The 20,691-nt window shown below is 36.2% G+C and overlaps 1 protein-coding gene across 3 annotated transcripts in view; it reads left to right on the top strand.

Moving 5' to 3' along the window:
• The window catches only part of BBS9 (Bardet-Biedl syndrome 9), a 610,039-nt gene that overhangs the window by 202,921 nt on the left and 386,427 nt on the right, over positions 1 to 20,691 (top strand). For all 3 annotated transcript variants that reach the window (XM_053609065.1, XM_053609064.1, XM_053609066.1), the window contains exons 8-9: positions 5,810 to 5,993; positions 6,730 to 6,859. In XM_053609065.1, coding sequence (XP_053465040.1) covers positions 5,810 to 5,993; positions 6,730 to 6,859 — 314 coding nt within the window. The remainder of the gene's footprint in view (positions 1 to 5,809; positions 5,994 to 6,729; positions 6,860 to 20,691) is intronic.

The following is a 20,691-nucleotide window of genomic DNA, read 5'->3' as shown; positions in this document are numbered from 1 at the left end:
GTGACCTAAAATGTGATCAATTTTGGAGTAAGTTCCGTGGGCTGATGAGAAGTATGTGTATTCAGTTTTGTTGGGATGAAATGTTCTGTAGATGTCTGCTAAATCTAAATATTGGATGGTTAGGTTTAAATCTAAGATTTCTTTGCTCAGCTTCTTTCTGGAGGATCGATCCAACACTGCCAAGGGAGTGTTGAAATCTCCAACGATTATGGAGCTGGAGGAAATCAAGTTACTCATGTCTGTTAGAGTTTCTCTTATAAATTGAGGTGCATTCTGGTTGGGTGCATAGATATTAATAATTGAGATCTCGTCATATTGAGTATTACCCTTAATAAATATGAAGTGACCATTCTTGTCCTTCCTTACTTTTGATGGTTTAAAGCCTACTGTATCTGCAAATAAAATTGCAACACCTGCTTTTTTCTGATTACCATTTGCCTGAAATATGGATGACCATCCTTTCACCCTGAGTCTGTATTTGTCTTTTAAGTTGAGATGTGACTCTTGTATGCAACAAATATCTGGCTTGAGTTTTTGTATCCAGTCAGCTAACCTATGCCTCTTTAGAGGACAGTTTAAGCCATTCACATTGATGGAGAGTATTGATAAGTCTGGTGGAATTTTGGGTATCGAGTTTTTCAAAGGTCCAGTGGACATTTTTAATCCTTTCGCCAGTGTGGAAATTGGAGTTTGATCCGAAGTTTCTGAGTGAGTTTACTTTTGTGGTATAGGATTGGGTTGGTCATTGTGGAGGATAGGTCTGAGAATATCCTGAAGAGCTGGTTTACTTATGGCAAATTTTTTCAACATATGAATGTCATTGAAGTATTTAATTTCTCCATCATAGATGAAACTCAGTTTAGCTGGATACAAGATCCTGGGTTGAAAGTTATTTTGCTTTAGGAGATTAAAAGTTGATGACCAGCCTCTTCTTGCTTGAAAAGTTTCAGCAGAGAGATCTGCAGTTATTCTAATATTCTTACCTTTGTACGTTATAGTTTTCTTTCGCCGGGCTGCTTTGAGAATCTTCTCTTTCATGTTAACTTTAGTGAAGCTAATTATGATATGTCTGGGAGATTGCTTATTGAGGTTGAATCGTGCTGGGGTTCTGAAGCTGTCTGCTATCTGAATTTCAGATTCTCTAGGCATGTCTGGAAAATTTTCTTTCATAATTTCATGTAGAAGGGCCTCTGTGTCCTTGGCAGCTACTTCATCATTCTCCGAAATTCCTATAACCCTTATGTTGTTTTTTTTCGAATTATCTGAGAGCTCTCTGAGTGAGTGATCCGTTTTTGCTCTCCATTTCTCTTCCTCTTTGAGAGATTGGGAGCGTTCGAAAACTTTATCTTCAATGTCAGAAATCCTTTCTTCTGCTTGTTCCATTCTGTTACTGAGGGATTCTACTGTATTTTTCATATCTTTGAGGGCTGTAAGTTCTTGTTTCAGTGTGTCTAAGTCTTTGGTGGTTTTGTCTTTAAATTCATTAAATTCTTGAGACAACTTTTGAATTTCTCCTCGAATTCCTAATTCCATTTTATTAATCTTGTCTGCAAACCAAATTCTGAATTCGACTTCTGACATCTCAGCCAGTTGTTTATGAATGGGATCTTCAATCACATCTGCCGTATCTTTTCTTGGGGGGGTTGATCTACTCTGGTTATTCATGTTACCAGAGTTTTTCCGCTGATTCCGCCCCATGGTTTACTCCCTTTGGTTTTTCCCCTGGGGTTTTATCAAGGGCCCGTACAGTGTTGTGGCCTGAGAAACTGGGGCCCTGTCTGGTGTGGTGGAGCAAAGTGGTTCTGTCTTGTTTTCAGCTGGTTTCTGTTCGATCCTATTGCAACTTCTACTCTGGCTTGAAGTCTCAGCTGTGTGGAAAAATCAGCAATTAAGTCACCCCTCCTGCCCACCTCTGGCCCCAGTTGGAAAAGGAGAATCAAACCTTCCTACAATCGCACACCCAGGGCACCGCCTGAAGAGTCCTCAGTCTATTAGCCCAGTTCAAAAGGTCCGAATCAACTGTCTCAATCGGCACTTGTCTCAGGTGGAAGGGTTCAAGAGGTCTCTGGGAACTGGATCACAGGGGCCTGGTGACTCCTCTGACACAGCTCACCCCAGTGCAGCGTGGAGTCAGGAGGAGCCACCCAGTAAACAGAGCAGTCTGGGAAGGTTGACGTCTCCTTCCCCACTTTGCCCCTCCGTCCGACCCAGTCACTGGTATCTCTGCAGATGGCTAACCCAGTTGCCTGCAGTGAACAGACACTCCAGGGGTTTGCACCTGCCTGAATCGCAAGGAAGTCTGCCAGGCCCCCGCAGACTGCCGCTATCTAGCAGGAGGAGATGGGGCCTGACATCTTTGAGTGTTTGATGCAGGTGATGGGAAGGAGGTGTTCACTCAGGCTTAGCCCCGTCCCTGATGCATGCTGCTAACAGAACAGAACAGAACAGACAACTTTGTGAGGTTCTGTCTCTGTTCCTGTCGTCGCCTACAGGAGACGGGCTGTTTTGAGTTCAAACGTCTTTGCTGCTGGAGAATTGCGTCTGAACACCTCTCTGGGTCGGCCCCACCCTGGAGGCTTCCGGGTTTGTGAGCCGTGTCACCGGTGGCCTCCTCTGGTTGCCCCGGGAGACAGGGGGTGTGGCCTCAGAATATCCAGAAGTGAGCGTTCTGCCGTTAAAGAAAAAACGGCTGTTGATCTACCTCCAGGGAACTGCTGCTCTGGTGTGGGCACTCAGGCGACCCTTTTCTCCTCTGTCCCGCGCCCCAGAGTCAGCACTGAGCGGCCGCAGTTTGTGCTGGGTCCACACCCCTTAAGAGATCCCCCAAGAATCAGAACTCTTGGGCGATGGGCCCCCAGACCCCGATTGGGAGTGGGGGGGGAAGCTAGGGTTTCATTCAGTTTTACACAATACTACGGTCCGGGGAGGGCTCCTGCACTGCACCGCAGGGAAGTGCCGCCAAAGCTTGATTTCCCCTCAGCAGAGTGCCCTCTCCTCGCTCACGTGTCCCAGAGTCAGTGCTGACCTGTCGCAGCTCAGGCACTGTGCACTCCCCTCGAGAAATCACCCAAGGAGCCGAACTCCTGGGGGATAGGCCCTCAGACCCCGAGTGAGAGTAGGGGTTCTTAGCTCTCAGCGGGGAGGCCAGAGTCTGATTCAGTCTTGGGCCCCGTATGCCTGGGGAGGGTTGCTGCACTGCACCGCAGGGAAGTGCCGCGAGGCGTGACTCCCCCTCAGCCCGGTGCCCTCTCCTCACTCGGCGCGCCTCAGAGTCAATGCTGACCAGTCGCACTCAAGGGGACTGTCCACTCCCCTTGAGAAATCACCCAAGGATCCGAAGTCCTGGGGGACAGGCCTCCAGACCTCAGTGGGCGGGAGGGGAGCACCGGGGATTCAGGGTTGCCGGCAAAGGATTCCCAAAGTTTTATTCAGCCCTATGTCCGGCAGGAGAACGCCACGGCACCCCAGTAGGGGAGGTAGGTCCAGTTTTTAGAAGGTCTCTCCCGTGGAGTGTAGTGGGAGGGCCTTTAATTTCTGCCCGCTTGTTCAATTGTGGGGCTCTAGAGCCGGTCTCATGGGGGAGGGGGACTCCCGTCCGCTTGGTGGTGGATTTTGTACCTTTTGTTTGCGTCCTTGTGATCACAACTTGCCTCAGCGGTGTTGATGTGCGTTCTTCAGCCTTCTCTGTTGGTGAGGCTCAAGTTCACCAGGATACTTACTAAATTCCTGTCCCTTAACTCTCCTTCTGGACGGGAGCCTTTGTTGAAAGCTGGCTTCAGTCTGCCATCTTGTCTCCCACCTTCTGCTGGGCTTTTCTTGAGATTTCTTTTCCTCTGCCATTGCCTAGAAACTTTCTCAAGGCTGGAGCAATCTTACTCACCTCATTTGTTTTTTGTCTTTAAGGGATTGTTGTTCTTTGTTGTCTGATGTCTACTGCCTTGCAAACTGTTGTTTCATATATTTTGTATATTTTGTGCTTGTTTTAGGTAGGATGGTAAATATCCTTTCCCTATTACTCCATCTTGGATGGAAATGTAAGAATTTTTTTATTATTGTTCTTAGCAATGTTCTGTTTTTTTTGAGTCTCATTAATTCAGAATGTATTTTATTTTCCTAAAGGCCTCAGAGAGTGGCATTCAGTAGCCTACTGATTGAAAGTATGTAGTGGCTGCATCTCAGGCTGTGTCCTCAAAAACATGATTTGCCTATCCATTGTGTGTAAATCATCTCCCAGAGTCAAACATACATTAGCCTGAGTCATGGACACTGATTTGTACTACTTGAATACTAGCTTTTACAATGCAGTGATAAATATGACTGCCGTGGGACTGACATTCATGTCTTATGTCTAGTGGAATCTTTTCATATAGGTAAGCTATACTCAAGCCAGATATTAGTGTTTAATTCTTGTACAGTTTAAGATAGTCAGATGTATCTACCTATGTTCAGTATGCTGTTTCCCTCCTCTGGATTTGTTCTTATGTACACACAGGCAATATTTGCCTTTCTGACAAGCCCCATCTAGATTTTATACCTTCTTTAAATAACAAAAATAGATAAGATTAATACCTAAGATCATGTCTTCATGGCCAGAAATCTGTCTACATCCTTGACAGGACTCTTCATATCTGTTCTTGAATCTGTTAGTTTGTTGATTAACACCTAACTTTAAGAGGTATCTTGTTTCATCTTTGTCCAGATCTTTTTTTTGTGAGTGAAGCTCTCTCACTGTTATTGTCATATACTGTGTAGGCCTATCAGCCAATATTTTTCAAAATGGTGTATCTTTGCTCTTTTGTATATTCTTGATTTAGAAATATTAATTGCTTGGAAAATGAATTCTTAAAAGTTCTTTTTTACCTCCTCATTTTATATTCATTCTTTCATTATTTTTAAGAAGCATTTATTGAGTATTGATCGTGTTTGAAAGTTACAGAGATACCCTGGAGTAGCTCTTATGTGTAGGATGTTCTGTCTGTATTACTACAGTGGCTAGTGTATATGTTCATTAATTTTTTTTAACTTTTGTTTCTTATTTTCATTATGCTTATTATCTCCATATACATTCCTTTCAAAAATGAGTGTGTGCTACATGATTGCAAGAGGGACTTTACCTAACAATTGCAATCAGTGTTACTGGCTTATTGTACCCTCAATGAATCCCCAACAATAAAAAAAAAATAAAAAAAAATAAATAAGTAAAAAAAAAAGAAAATGGTTTGCTTAATAAAGTTTAAAATCTTGAATCCAGCAAGTAGACCAAAAAAAAAAAAAAAAAATGAGTGTGTGCTAAGATTATCCTTTTTAAGTTGCAAAAGTAGGCAAAATGGCAAAATACCACATGTAGTTTTAAAATCTATTTGCATATTGATATATTTTAATTTGCTTTTCACTGAAAACATATGCACAATAATAATGGCTATAGTTTTTACTGATTACTGAGTTTGACTTGCAAAGTAAACACAATAGCTTTTTTGGGGAGATTTTTAGGGAAGTAGATAATGTTTTGAGTATTTTTGAATTACTGAATATCTGATATCATCTCATAATACTTAGAGCATTTAGAGTTATTTTAATGTTCTAAAAAATAATAAAAAAGACATGGAGCAAAGTTTTGCTAGAGAATATAAAATACTAGTAATATGGTTATAGCAAAAAAAAAAAAAAGCCATGCATGGAAGAGATTAGATGATCTTTATGTTTTATTGTAAAGAATTTTATTAATTTGTATTGATAGGAAAATGAAATGAAATTAAAATGAAATGTTCTATGTTTAGCAACCAACTTGATCTTGAGTTTTGCTTTGCAGGTGGATTGGACTCTAAATATTGGAGAGCAAGCCCTTGATATATGTATAGTCTCTTTCAATCAGTCAGCATCTTCTGTTTTTGTTCTTGGAGAGAGGAATTTTTTTTGCCTTAAGGATAATGGACAAATTCGATTCATGAAGAAGCTTGACTGTAGCCCGAGTTGTTTTCTCCCATATTGCTCAGGTGTGTAGAAAGATTTTCTTTTACTCTTCCGTATATCAAGGCTGTTATGTACTTCAAAAAATGTTATACCCATATACATATTTTAAAAATATAGAAAAATAGGGCGGCACCTGTAGCTCAGTGAGTAGGGTGCCGGTCCCATATGCCGGAGGTGGCGGGTTCAAACCCAGCCCCGGCCAAAAAAAAAAAAAATAAAAAGTAGTTTTAAAAATATAGAAAAATAGTTTTATACTGAATATGTAATGGAAATTTTAACTTTCAAAATTTGAATAGAAATTTGATATAAAGCATATTTGGTTTGGTTAGTCATTGTACAAAATGACTTGTAAAATTGGCCTCCAACATACATTAATGCTTTCCATAATGTGTCTGTTCATGATGCTTCCAAGAGAACATCAGACATTTTTATAAGCAGAATAATAATGTCTGATAGAAAGACTGATCTGTAGTGAATGTCCTGTAAATCATTAGCTTAAATGTGTTATATATTAATGAAATACATGCTTTCTAGATGAAATGCAAAAATGTTGGCCATTATCTAGTTACAGTTTCCAAGTCTGTAAATTGATTCTTTTTAATATTGATGTTGGAAAATAATGTTTTATTGCTCAAAAATTTATATATTAAAACCAAGATATTAGAATTAGTTTGTGTCATAAATTCCCCCAAGGGATATAATCCACTAATACAAATGACTGTTTTCTTAGTATCCTCTTTCTGTATCTTCAACCTACAGTTTCTGAAGGAACAATAAATACTTTGATTGGAAACCACAATAACATGTTGCATGTTTATCAGGATGTGACACTTAAGTGGGCTACTCAACTTTCCCACATTCCTGTAGCAGTAAAAGTTGGCTGTTTGAAGTAAGTGATTTAATTTAACGCATTTTAATAGAGGATCTTAATCAAGGAATTCTCTGGAAATTTTATGAAACAATGGCAAGTGATTTTACTAAGAAATGACAAATGACATTGTAGTATGAATGTCAATAATAGAAATAATTTAAATATAACTTTTATTAGTAAGCTATTTTATTAGAAAGCTTTAATTAGCACTATTTATTATTTTCATTTAGTATTTCTGCTAAGGTATGTGTCCTTAATAAATTAAAGATGAAAACTTTTGATGATCTCAAGAAAATGATTTACTTAATAGATTATTTTCCTTAAAATTTAGAAATATTTGTTAGCTTTTGATGAGTCCCATTTAGGGATCATTTATTGATAGCCTTTGAGAATATTACTCTTGTTCATAATAAAGTCTGACCTTGTTTTAGACTTTATTATGTCAAGTAATGCAGAATTGCTAATGATCATGTGTTTAAACAGTTTAGATTTTAAATATGATTACTTTACATTTAAAATAAAAATTCATATCTTAACATTACATTCATAAAGTTTATTAAAAATGAGACAATACATCTAAAGGAGTAATTTTTCTGGGTCATCAGTATAAAAGACTAGATCCTTATAAATTTTTTAGCATCTCAGATTATGTTTAGGAATTAAATATCTCAACAAATGTATAGAAACACAGCTTTCTATAAAACTTCATAGATCTTCAGATTTATTTAGTTCTGCTTATTTAGAATATTTTATTCATTTAAAAACCATATATAAAATGCTTTAATGACTCTCTAATGACTTTAATAATATCTGATCTGTATGAGTTGTCTTCTCACATTAAAGGGTTGAGTGAGTAGTATTATTGTTAAAGGTAAATGAAGGGCATTCATATTTGCATTAATAGTTAAAATAAAGCCTGAATATTGAAAAAATGGAGACTTTTGAAAACAGTGTATGTTTTAAAAAGAAGTTGCTTCTTTATGTTTAATGAGAAAAGGTCATCATATAATTTTAATTGCTGTGCACTTAACACAAATTATACTTAATGTGTATCTGAAAAATAATTTAAAATGTTGAGATTGGCTTTTGCAATGTCCAACAGATGGCCTTTTTATTTCTACCAAACATTTAAACTCAACAGACATTTTGCATCAGATTTACTTAGGAGGATTTAGAAGAGGGAAAAGCATCTTGCCAACAGGGCCACGTCAAGTGTTTCTTTCCTGGAAGAGTGATTTCTTGTGGCAGTCCATATATCCATCGAAGACTGTTTCTTTGGCCCCCCTACGTGACCATTCAGGTGGAAGAAGAAAAGTTTACACTGGTGGTTACGCAGCCTATCTTGGCTTATAATCTTCTTGCCCTTCAGGAGCCAATACCTTTAAATAGTTAAAAATCATTGGGGTTTTTGTGTGTATTTTGAGCATAGTAGAATAATAGAAATGCCTTATTGAGAACACTTAGTTGAAATACTTTTTTAACATATATGTTATGTCTAAGTGGTGTTTTCATTTCAAAAGTCACTGTAGACAGGGAAGTTCAATGATAACAGCTTTTCAGCAGGTATTTATTGTATAATTTTTAGTTTTTGCTCCAGATGTATCTTACAAGTTAAAGCCCCAATAATAACTGAAATTATTATGAGTGAAAAATGAAATTTCTATGTAGTATGCATAATGATGCTAATGTGGCAAAGTAGCCTGTCATATTTTATTTTAGATACTTGTGAGTAGTTTCCTATACCTCATAGTTTTTTTAAGGTTGCAGTTAAAAATAATTATTTTAATAAGTTCAAATATTAGCATGAGTATTTTCCACAATTAACATACAACAATAAATTCTAATTATTCATCTGAAGATGTTTCTTATTTTTAATGTAATTTAACCTAAAAAGATGGGATTAGACTGTGTTTGGAAGAATTTCATTGTAGTTTTTATTAGAATTTTAAAAGTAATTATTACCAACTTAGGTATAGTATATTTACATCTAGAAGTTATTTGAAATTAGAAGCACTGAAATAATTTTTCTCTTGTATTTTTTTAATTTTAGGGTTAAACCTTTTCAGTAGAAGCTTCCTCGGCTGAATGTGTTTATTTATAAAGGAAATTGCTGCTATTTTAATATGTTTCTTTTCAATGAATGATAAATATTGAATTTGGATCAAGTTGACGCAGTTATACTTAATAACAGCATTTTCCTCAGAAACTAAGATTCTTTATTTCCTCTCACTCCCACCTACTTGGCAGTCTTAGTCCTCTCTACTATGTTTATTATATACCAGTTCTAAATTTGTGTTTCCTTCTTCCTTTTCAGAGTAAATCTCATTCTTGCTTATATGGTGTTACTTTAATTTAATTATTTTAATTTTGGGGGTTTAAATTATGAGAATGTGAAGTAAGTATGTAGGTTTACAGAATCAGAAGAGCCTGACCATCATTTATCAGGAACAGTATTCTCTCTAGAGATATCAAATATACCTAAAAGTGGAAGTCTATTAGAATGAAAGTTCAAAGCAAGGAGAACCTTTCCCAACTTTAATTGGTAGCCAAAAGCCGTAGTGCTTTAAAATCTTATTGCAGCTCATTTTTTAGTGTAAACAGTTTGGTGGTACTTGAGTGGTTTTCTTCATAGGCTGTGTACAAAATAGTAACTTTTTTTAACTTTGGTATTTGCCATTTTGCTCTTTAGCTTTCATTAATACAGTATTCTTTTAACTTTGGTATTTGCCATTTTACTCTAGCTTTCATTGATACAGTAGTCTTTTACAGACATTTTCAGAATATAGGGGTATGCATGCTTTGGTTACATTGTTTTGTACATTTCAGGTCAAAGTTATAATTGTGCCCTTTACTTTGAATGTGTATGTTATACCTGTTAGGTGTGAATTAACCCAGCCTTACCAATTCCCTCCCTCCTATTGATTACTGTTGAGTTTGAGTTAGTGTTTTAGAACAGAATGTTTTTCCTGTTTCTTCTCTGGAACTTCACATGTCTTCTATCTTTGAGACCTAGCTCAGGTCATGTAAAAATGCCTTCCTTGCGTATCATGGTCTCCTCTGAATTTCTGTCATATTTCTAATTATCTTGTGACTGCCATTTGATTTTGCTAACTCCCCCACTAGATTATATACTCCTTTTCAACTTCTATGCATCACACTGATGTTCAAATAATCAGAAATTTGAACATATGATATATGCTTGGTAAAAATCATTATGGTTTGTGTGTATGTGTCAGGGGAAAGGGTATGGCTAGAAAGACCTTATTGTATCTTTTAATTGCAAAACATTTTTTACATATGAAAAAACTAAGATTCATAGAAAGAAAGATCCTATTTCTTTAAGAGCAAAGTTATTAGGAGAACATTTTTAATTTCGAAGTGATTTTTTTCTTTCTTTTTTAGTTTAACTTTTGTTGCTAATTTGCCATCTTTGTGCATTATAGGAAGAGAATGTGAGCTTATATACTTTTTACTATTAAGTAGTTTTAAAGATTTTCTTTATGGCTTAATATTTTACATAGAATTGGTAAATATTCCTAGAATTTGGGCAAAGTATAAACTCTGATTTTCTGTTTGTTATAGCTCAAGAGTAGAATGTAAGTCTTTCATTACTATATTGTTCTGTCAGTTTTTTGTTGAATAATCCTTCTTGTTCTGTTATTCAGTTTACATTTATAATAGTTATTTTTTTGGTGAGTTTAAAAAATTGATCTTTATAAAATAACCCTTTAGTTATTTTATAAAATATATATATTAAATATATATATTTTATGTATATAAATTGATCTTTATAAAATAACCCTTAGTGTTGTGCTGCTCTTTTCATTTGTTTGCTTTGAGTTCAATCTGTTATTAGTTACTGGTATGGGGTTATTGTTGCTTTTTCTTTGAAACTGTCACTTTATTTAGTGTGTGTCTCTTTGTGAAAAGAATTTGGTTAGATTTTTCAACCCATTTTAAAGACCTTTGACTTTTAATTAACACATTTACAGTAGTTTTAAGTGATATATTTGATTTTTCTTCATCTTTTGCAGTTCTGTTCACTTCTTATACTATTTAAAACAATTTTTCATCTCTTTATGCCTATAATCTTAGCACTGTGGGAGGCTTAGGCAGGTGGATCACCTAAGCAGGGGAATTTGAGACCAGCCTGTGCAAAATAACACCCCGTCTCTACTAAAAATAGAAAAACGAGGCCTTGTGGCGGGCACCTATAGTCCCAGCTACTGAAGAGGCTAAGAAAAGAGGATCGCTTGAGCTCAAGAATTTGAGGTTGCTGTGAACTATGACTTCATGGCATTCTATCCCAGGACGACTGAGTGAGACTCTGCCTCAAAAAAAGAAAAAATTCATCTCTTATATGTGAATTGAGGTTTCTTTATATTGTTCAGTGTATTGGATGGTACACAGACATATATCTGTTATCTTTATATCTATTAGTATATATTTCTCAATTTTGCCATAATCTGGTATGAATTAAACGTTCCTCCCATGATAGTAAAGGTGTTACTTTTTACAACCTCCTTTCTTATTTTTCCACAGGGTCAACCACTACCACACAAAGACATGGGTGTATACGTGTGCTTGTGTTCAGACATAATCATTCCTTCGCTTCCGTTCCCCTACTATCGTTTGTTCTTTGCTCTAGTGACATGGGATTTTAGATATAATTTATTATTAAATTCTTCTTATGCTTTTTCTAAGACTGTTTTAAAATTTGTATTCATCTTTTCTCTAAACATAATAATATGTATATATTTATTGAAGATTGCCAATTTTTTATATTATGAATTCTAATTTTTTAAGTAATTAATTTTGCTTCATCTCTGAATAGGTTGATTTGATTTTCTCAGTAATGATAAAGGGTATTATATTATAGAGTAAAAATGTATTGTCGTATTTCTTCTTCATATTTTATTGATGTTGCTTCCTGATTAGTTTTTAAAATAACTTTTGGATAAAAGAACAATGTAATTTTTGTATAAAGTACTAAACTGTACTATTTAAAACTCAAGCATTATTTTAAAAAGTTCAATGAAAAATAAAATGAACAGCTTTTCACTAGTTACCTCAATCTTACCATACAGAATTAACATTTGTTAGCACTTGTTAAATATAAAGCCTGATCTTTTTCTCGGCATATATGGATAGTTAGGTATAGAATAAAATCTACAAAGCAGGATCATATGGATTTTAAATATGAATTTATTTCATTATATTCTTACAGAAAAAAGTTATAGGTGAAATGGCAGGAATAAACGAATTTTACATAAATGTTTATTTACAACAATATATTTTATTTTCTAAAAGACATCTCTAAACAAGATGAGAATAAAAGTATAAGGTTGATATTTTCAAGTTTCTACAGCTTTATTTCAAACTTGGCAGTGTCCATTAACCTGTTTTCATAACCCTGTTATGAAAAATAAGAAAAGTAGTATAGTTATGTTTTCTTCTCCCTCTTCTTGCCAATTTCTAATATTGTTGGTATATTATTTATTATTATTATTATTAATTTTGTCAAAGTTAAAACATTTACACGATTTTCATAATCACAGTTTTCACAGTCCTTTCATCTTATCCTTTTATCTAAATGGCCTCAAAGCTCACCATCATACCTTTATTATTCCTGAATTATCTTTGATACAGTTCTTGGTTAGTGTTCTTACATCCTTAGCAATTGTATGTTGCTTTTATACTTGCGGATCATCTTAGCTTCTCCCAGAATCTTTGACTTTGCATTTGGTATTGACAATTGCTATGGAAAAAGTCTGACATTAACTTAAAAAAAAATTTTTTTTAAAGACTTCTTATTGACTGAATTACTTTTTCTGCCTGGATGCTCATCTGACTTATTTTTTTCAGTCCTCTTCAATTATTTATATATATTTCAATTATTTATATATATTTGTTCAATTTTTATTAGTGTGATTTTTTTCATGTCTCTCTACCTTGTTCTTGAGGTTGTTTTCGGTTTACTTATTCTAGTTCTTGTTATTGCTTTTGATAATGGCTTTCATTCCCTGTATCTTTTTTTTTCTTCCTCTTTTTTTTGACATTAATGTGAGGGTACAATTTTTTTTTTTTTTTTTTTTGAGACAGTCTCACTATATCCCCCTCCGTAGAGTGTGCCGTCACAGCTCACAGCAAATTCAAACTCTTGGGTTTAAGCGATTCTCTTGCCTCAGCCTCCCAAGTAGCTGGGACTACAGGTGCCTGCCACAATGCCTGGCTATTTTTTGGTTGTAGTTGCCATTGTTGTTTGGCAGGCCTGGGCCTAGTTCAAACCTGCTAGCCTGTATGTGACTGGCACCGTAACCACTGTGCTATGGGTGCTGAGCCATGAGAATATAAATTTTTGGTTTACATTGTTCTCAATTCTGAGATACAATTCAATTTGTAGAAGAGCCCCTCACCCAAGGGGCATGCTGAACACACTCGCATTGTACACATTAAGTTAGATTTTGCCAAATGTCCTCCCTCTTCCTGCCAGTCACCCTCTCCTGTCTCCCTCGCCTCTCCCTCCTCACCCTGCCCTCTTGCTAGACTATATTTGTGTTTTGTCATGTGTATGAGCATTATGAGCATGTAATTGTTTATATATTAGTTTCATATTAGTATTGAGTATAATCGGATATATATTTTTTTCCATTCTTGAGACACTTTACTAAGAAGAATATTTCAGCTCCATTCAGGTAAACATAAAAGATGTAAAGTCTCCATTTTTTTTTTATGGCTGAGTAGTACTCCATGGTGTACACATGGTGCAGTTCATTACCTGTATGTATCATTTGTTTGAACTTTTCCAACAAAGAAAAAGTTATGTTCCTTTTATTTTGTTGACATAATAGTTACTTATCTGAATTCTTTAATTTCCATTGGAAGTTTTCCTTGCTATGGATATTTTCTGTCTTTTGCTTATATTTACATGTCCCTCTTACCTACCTCTTTTTGTTTTTGAAATTTCTGTGTAAATTTCCCCTTATTTCTCTTCTTAATCATTTTACAATTGCTCATTTTTAAAATGGTAACAGCAATTTGCTGAAGGACCATGTTAGGAGTGATAGGAGAGAGTAGTGAGCTCCAATTACCTGAGGTCTTTTCACCTGCTCTTTGTGTTTATTTTCTTCTTTGCTCTGAGGGCCCATCTTCCTCAGTTTTCAGGGTTTAAGAGGTTAGTGAGTGTAACAGAATCCTTATCTAGCCCCAGTCACAGGCCCTTCGTGCTAAGAACCACTGGGTGCTGTTTGTCTTTCTTTAGAAAGCTGTTTTATTAAAGCACAGGTAGAGGACCACATCTTTTGCTTCTCCTGTGGTTTTCTGCTGTGGTGCCTTCTGCATCTTAGCCCACGCTCTTAGATCTCATCCCACTAGCCTAGACCTGAATTTTTTTTTTTTTTAATTTTTGCCATTTTGCTTTTATTTTTTTAGATTTTATTTAATTTATTTATTTATTTTTGTGTGTTTGGTTTTTAGCCGGGGCTGGGTTTGAACCCGCCACCTCCAGCATATGGGACCAGTGCCCTTCCCCTTTGAGCCACAAGCACCGCCCCTAGACCTGAATTTTATTCTGCTTGAAGTCTGAGAAGTTTGTGCCAGTTCTTCGTATTCTATTTAACTATGGTCCAGAATTTAAAATATTTGGTAGAAAAAATGGGCTTGAGAGTTGGTTGATTGTTATTGTAGTCATTTTTGTGTTCAGTTTCTTCCTGTTTTAGGTAGTTGTTATCGTAGTACTTTCTGCTGTTTTTTGGTAAGTTTGGTAGTGCCATCTCTGACTGGGTGTTACTCTTTATCAGTTGGTGTTTCTTGTTGCTGGGGGAAAATGTGGACAACTGTATTTCTGTTTTGTTATAAGTAACAAGTTCTTTATGTTTGGCTGCTTCTGGGTTGTTTTTCATTTTCTCTGTAGATGCCACATTTGCCACCATATGTCTGTATGATATTGTTTTCCTTGATTTTATTGGGAATGTAGTGAATTTACTTTTTAAAAACCATTTGTTTGGCTGCTGAAGAAAATTTTTATGTTATGTCATTGATTATTTCTTCAGTTATGTTTGATATAGGCTGTCCCTTGGGAAAATTGTTAATAATATCTTTTGATTGGCTATTTTCTGTTCCTCGTATCTGCTGTCTTATTACTCATAATTTTCATTTATTTATAATTTTTCTTCTGTTTCCTTGGAAAGTCTCTAAAATTTGTGTTATGTATCACTGGTTTTAGCTTCCATAGTATTGGGTTTGCTTTATTCTTTGTCTACATAGGAGAGTTTTAGTCTCCTTAGGTGACACCTTTCTCCCAACCACTTCCCTCTCACCTCCTGCATCTTTGGTGCTATAAACTAGTATAGTACATGGCAAATTATAGTTCCCAGGATGCACTAGTTTGAAACGTGTTACAGTACTCATTTTTGAACTCTATCACTGAGCTACTATTATAAATATCTGCTCTTTGGGCCAGTTACATAGAATTTGTTACCTCTATAAATGTAGATAGATATTATAAGGGATTAAGGGGAGTGGCAGAGGTTTGAAGGGTTTGAGTGGGTAGGAATAAATATGTTGCTTTGATCCTAGGTCACTAACAGATGTCTACACAGTTTTCTGGTTCCTGTTGAGCTTGGGTTTCTGAATAAGATTGGGGCAGAAACTGAGATTGGGGGGAAGAAAGAAACATCTTCCCTACCTTGGTTCAGGTGGTCTCTGTGAGGGGAAGCTGGGTGTAGCAAGAGCTAAAGCTGTATTTTGTCTCGATGTACTTGATAATTAGTCTAACTTCATTTTTTTTTATTGCTAAATCATAGCTGTGTACATTAGTGCAATAAAGGGGTACAATGTGCTGGTTTCATATACAATCTGAAATATTCTCATCAAACTGTTCAACGTAGCCTTCATGGCATTTTCTTAGTTATTGTATATAGACATTTATATTCTGCCGTTAGTAAGTTTTGCCTGTACCCATTCTAAGATGCACTGTAGGTGTGGCCCCACCCATAACCCTCCTACCACGGTAACCTCCCCCCTCCCTTCCCTTTCCTTGGCCCTTTCCTCATAGTCTTGTGCTACAGCTGGGTTATAGCCTTCAAGTGAAAGCTGTAATTTAGCTTCATAGTAGGGCCTAGTACATTGGATACTTTTTCTTCCATTCCTGAGATACTTTGCTAAGAAGAATATGTTCCAGCTCCATCCATGTAAACATGAAAGAGGTAAAGTCTCCATCTTTCTTTAAGGCTGCATAATATTCCATGCTATACATGTACCACAATTTGCTAGTCCCTTCATGGGTCGATGGACACTTGGGCTTCTTCCATGACTTAGCAATTATGAATTGGGCTGCAATAAACATTCTGGTACAGATGTCTTTGTTATATTGTGATTTTTGGTAAAGGAATTATGGGATCGAATAGCAGGTCTACTTTTAGGTCTCTAAGTATTCTCCAAACATCCATCCAGAAGGAACGTATTAGTGTGCATTCCAACCAGCAGTGTAGAAGTGTGCTCTTTTCTCCACGTCCACGCCAACGTCTCTGGTTTTGGGATTTTGTTATGTGCTAATCTTACTGGAGTTAGGTGATATCTCAAAGTAGTTTTGATTTGCATTTATCTGATGATTAAGAATTATGAGCATCTTTTCATGTGTCTGTAGGCCATGCGCCTATCTTCTTTAGAGAAGTTTCTCTTCAAGTCCCTTGCCCACCCTGAGATGGGGTCACGTGTTCTTTTCTTGTTAATAAATTTGAGTTCTCTGTGGATTCTGGTTATTAGACCTTTATTGGAGGTATAACCTGCAAATATTTTCTCCCATTCTGAGGGCTGTCTGCTTGCTTTATTCACTATGTTCTTGGCTGTGCAGAAGCTTTTTAGTTTGATCAGGTCCTAGTAGTGTATTTTTGATACTGCTTCAATTGCCTGGGGAGTCCTCCTCATAAAATATTCACCCAGGCCGACTCCTTCAAGAGTTTTCCCTGCACTTTCTTCAAGTATTTTTATAGTTTCATGTCTTAAGTTTTAAATCTTTTATCCAGTGAGAGTCTATCTTAGTTAATGGTGAAAGGTGTGGGTTCAGTTTCAATCTTCTACAGGTTGCCAGCCAGTTTACCCAGCACCATTTATTTGTTAAATAGGGAATCTTTTCCCCACTGAATGTTTTTAATTGGCTTGTCAAAGATCAAATAACGGTAAGTAGCTGGATCCATCTCTTGGTTCTCTATTCTGTTCCAGACATCTGCTTCTCTGCTTTTGTGCCAGTACCATGCTGTTTTGATCACTGTGGATTGTACAGTCTCAGGTCTGGTGGCGTGATTCCTCCTGCTTTGTTTTTATTGTTCAGTAATGTTTTGGCTATTCGAGTTTTCTGATTCCATATAAAATGAAGTATTATTTTTTCAAGATCTTTAAAGTATGGCAATGGAGCTTTAATAGGAATTGTGTTAAAATTATATATTGCTTTGGGCAGTATGGACATTTTAACAATGTTGATTCTTCCCAGCCATGAGCATGGTATGTTTTTCCATCTGTTAACATCTTTGGCTATTTCTTTTCTTAGAGTTTCATAGTTCTCTTTGTAGAGATCTTTCACGTCCTTCGTTAGGTATACTCCCAAATATTTCATCTTCTTTGGCACTACTGTGAAAGGAATCGAGTCCTTGACTGTTTGTTCGGCTTGGTTATTGTTGGTATATATAAAGGCTACAGATTTATGGGTGTTGATTTTTTAGCCTGAGACATTGCTATATTCCTTGATCACTTGTAAAAGTTTTGTAGTAGAATCCCTAGTGTTTTCCAGATATATGATCATATCATCTGTGAAGTGTGAAAGTTTTATCTCTTCTGACCCTATGTGGATATCCTTGATTGCCTTTTCTTCCCTAATTGCAATGGCTAAAACTTCCATTACACTATTAAAGAGCAGTGGAGACAATGGGTAACCTTGCCTGGTTCCTGATCTAAGTGGAAATGATTTCAATTTAACTCCATTCAATACGATATTGGCTGTGGGTTTGTTGTATATGGCGTCTATTAGTTTAATAAATGTCCCTTCTATACCAGTTTTCTTAAGTGCTCTGATCATGAAGGGGTGCTGGATATTATCAAAAGCTTTTTCTGCATCAATTGAAAGAATCATATGGTCTTTATTTTTAAGTTTGTTTATGTGTTGAATTACATTTATAGATTTACGTATATTGAACCAGCCTTGAGACCCTAGGATAAATCCGACTTGGTCATGGTGTATAATTTTTTTTGATGTGTTGTTGGATTCTGTTTGTTAGGATCTTATTGAGTATTTTAGCATCTATATTCATTAGTGATATTGATCTATAATTTTCTTTTCTTTTTGGGTCTTTCCCTGGTTTGGGGATCAAGGTGATGTTTGCTTTGTAGAATGTGCTGGGTATTTTTCCTTCTTTTTCTATATTTTGGAAGAGGTTTAGTAGTATAGGTACTAGTTCTTCTTTAAATGTTTGGTAGAATTCTGACGTAAAGCCATCTGGTCCTGGGCTTTTCTTTTTAGGGAGATTTTGTATAGTTGATGCTATTTGAGACCTTGATATAAGCCTGTTCAATATTTCCACTTCATTCTGGCTAAGTCTTGGTAGGTGGCGTGCTTCCAGGTATTGGTCGATTTCTTTCAGGTTTTCATATTTGTGAGAGTAGAGTTTCTTGTAGTATTTGTTAAGGATTTTTTGAATTTCTGAGGGGTCTGTTGTTATTTCATCATTACCATTTCTGATTGATGAAATTAGAGATTTTACTCTTTTTTTCCTGTTAGGTTGGCCAAAGGTTTATCTATTTTATTGATGTTTTCAAAAAACCAACTTTTGGATTTAATCTGTTGTATAATTCTTTTGTTTTCAATTTCATTTGATTCTGCGCTGAGTTTGGTTATTTCTTTTCTGCTGCTGTGTTTGGGGTTGAAGTGTTCTTCTTTCTCCAGTTGCTTTGGATGTTCCATTAAGTTATTGACTTCCTCTCTTTCCGTTTTCCTGAGGAAGGCTTGCAGTGCTATAAATTTCCCTCTTAGGACTGCCTTTGCAGTATCTCAGAGGTTCTGGCAATTCGTGTCTTGATTGTTGTTTTGTTCCAAAAATTTGGTGATTTCCTTCTTAATCTTGTCTGTAACCCATCTATCCTTCAGCCTAAGGTTGTGTAGCTTCCATGTTTTTGTATGGGTATGCAGGTTCCTGTTGTTATTGAATTCAACTTTTATTTTCCATGATGGTCTGAGAAGATGCAAGGAATAATTTCTATTTTTTTAAATTTGCTGAGGTTAGATTTGTGGCCTAGCATGTGGTCGGTTTTGGAGTATGTTCCGTGGGCTGATGAGAAGAATGTGTATTCAGTTTTTTTTGGGTGAAATGTTCTGTAGATGTCTGTTAAGTCCAGATGTTGAATGGTTGAGTTTAAATCTAAAATTTCTTTGCTTAGCTTCTTTTTGGAGGATCTATCCAGGACTGCTAAAGGGGTGTTAAAATCTCCAACTGCTATGGAAGTGGAGGAAATCGAGTTGGTCATGTCTGTTAGAGTTTCTCTTATAAATTGAGGTGTGTTGTGGTTGGGTGCAGAAGTATTAATAATTGAGATCTCATCATATTGAGTATAACCTTTAACAAATATGAATTGTCCATCCTTATCCTTAATTATTTTGGTTGGTTTAAAGCCTATTGCATCTGCGAACAGGATTGCAATGCCTGCTTTTTTCTGCTTTCCATTTGCCTGGAGTATAGATGACCATCCCTTCACCTTGAGTCTATATCTGTCTTTTAATGTTAGATGCGGTTCTTGGATGCAGCAGATATCTGGCTTGAGTTTTTGTATCCAGTCCGCCAACCTGTGCCTCTTTAGAGGACAATTTAAACCATTCACATTAATTGAGAGTATTGATAAGCCTTTCGAGAGACCGGTGGACATTTTTAATCCTTTTGTGACTGTGGAAGTTGGAATTTGATCAAAAATTTTTTGGGTGGGTTTACTTTTGTGGTGGAGAATTACGCTGGTCTTTATGGAGGATAGGTCTAAGAATGTCCTGGAGAGCTGGTTTAGTTGTGGCAAATTTCTTCTACATGTGAATGTCACTGAAGTATTTAATTTCTCCATCATAAATGAAGCTCAGTTTAGCTGGGTACAGGATCCTGGGTTGAAAGTTATTTTGTTTTAGGAGATTAAAAGTCGATGACCATCCTCTTCTAGCTTGAAAGATTTCAGCAGAGAGATCTGTAGTTATTCTGATATTCTTCCCCTTGTAGGTAATGGTTTTCTTTCGTCTGGCAGCTTTCAGAATTTTCTCATTCATATTAACTTTAGTGAAATTGATTATGATGTGTCTGGGGCATGTCTTATTTGGGTTGAGTCGTACTGGAGTTCTGAAACTGTCTGCTATCTGAATTTCGGAATCTCTTAGCATGTCTGGAAAGTTCTCCTTCATAATCTCATGGAGAAGAGACTCTGTGCCTTGTGAAGCCACTTTATCACTTTCGGGGATCCCTATAAGACGAATATTGGTTTTCTTCAAATTATCCGAGAGCTCTCTGAGAAAGTGGTCTGTTTTTGCTCTCCATTTCTCTTCTTCTTTGAGGATTTGGGAGCATTCGAAAGCTTCATCTTCAATGTCAGAAATCCTTTCTTCTGCTTGCTCCATTCTGTTACTGAGGGATTCTACTGTGTTTCTCAGATCTTTGAGGTATGCAACTTTTTGTCTCATTGTGTCGAAATCTTTGGTCATTTTGTCTTTGAGTCCGTTGAATTCTTGAGATAACTTTTGGAATTCTAATTTGATCTTATTTGCTATCCAGATCCTGAATTCAATTTCTGACATCTCAGCTATTTGTTTGTGCATGGGGTCTTGTTCTGTG

This window comes from Nycticebus coucang, chromosome 11 (genome assembly GCF_027406575.1).
Source record: "Nycticebus coucang isolate mNycCou1 chromosome 11, mNycCou1.pri, whole genome shotgun sequence".
Classification (NCBI taxonomy): Eukaryota; Metazoa; Chordata; class Mammalia; order Primates; family Lorisidae; genus Nycticebus; species Nycticebus coucang.
Note: the sequence above shows the minus strand (reverse complement) of the source record. Positions and strands in the feature narration are given on the sequence as shown.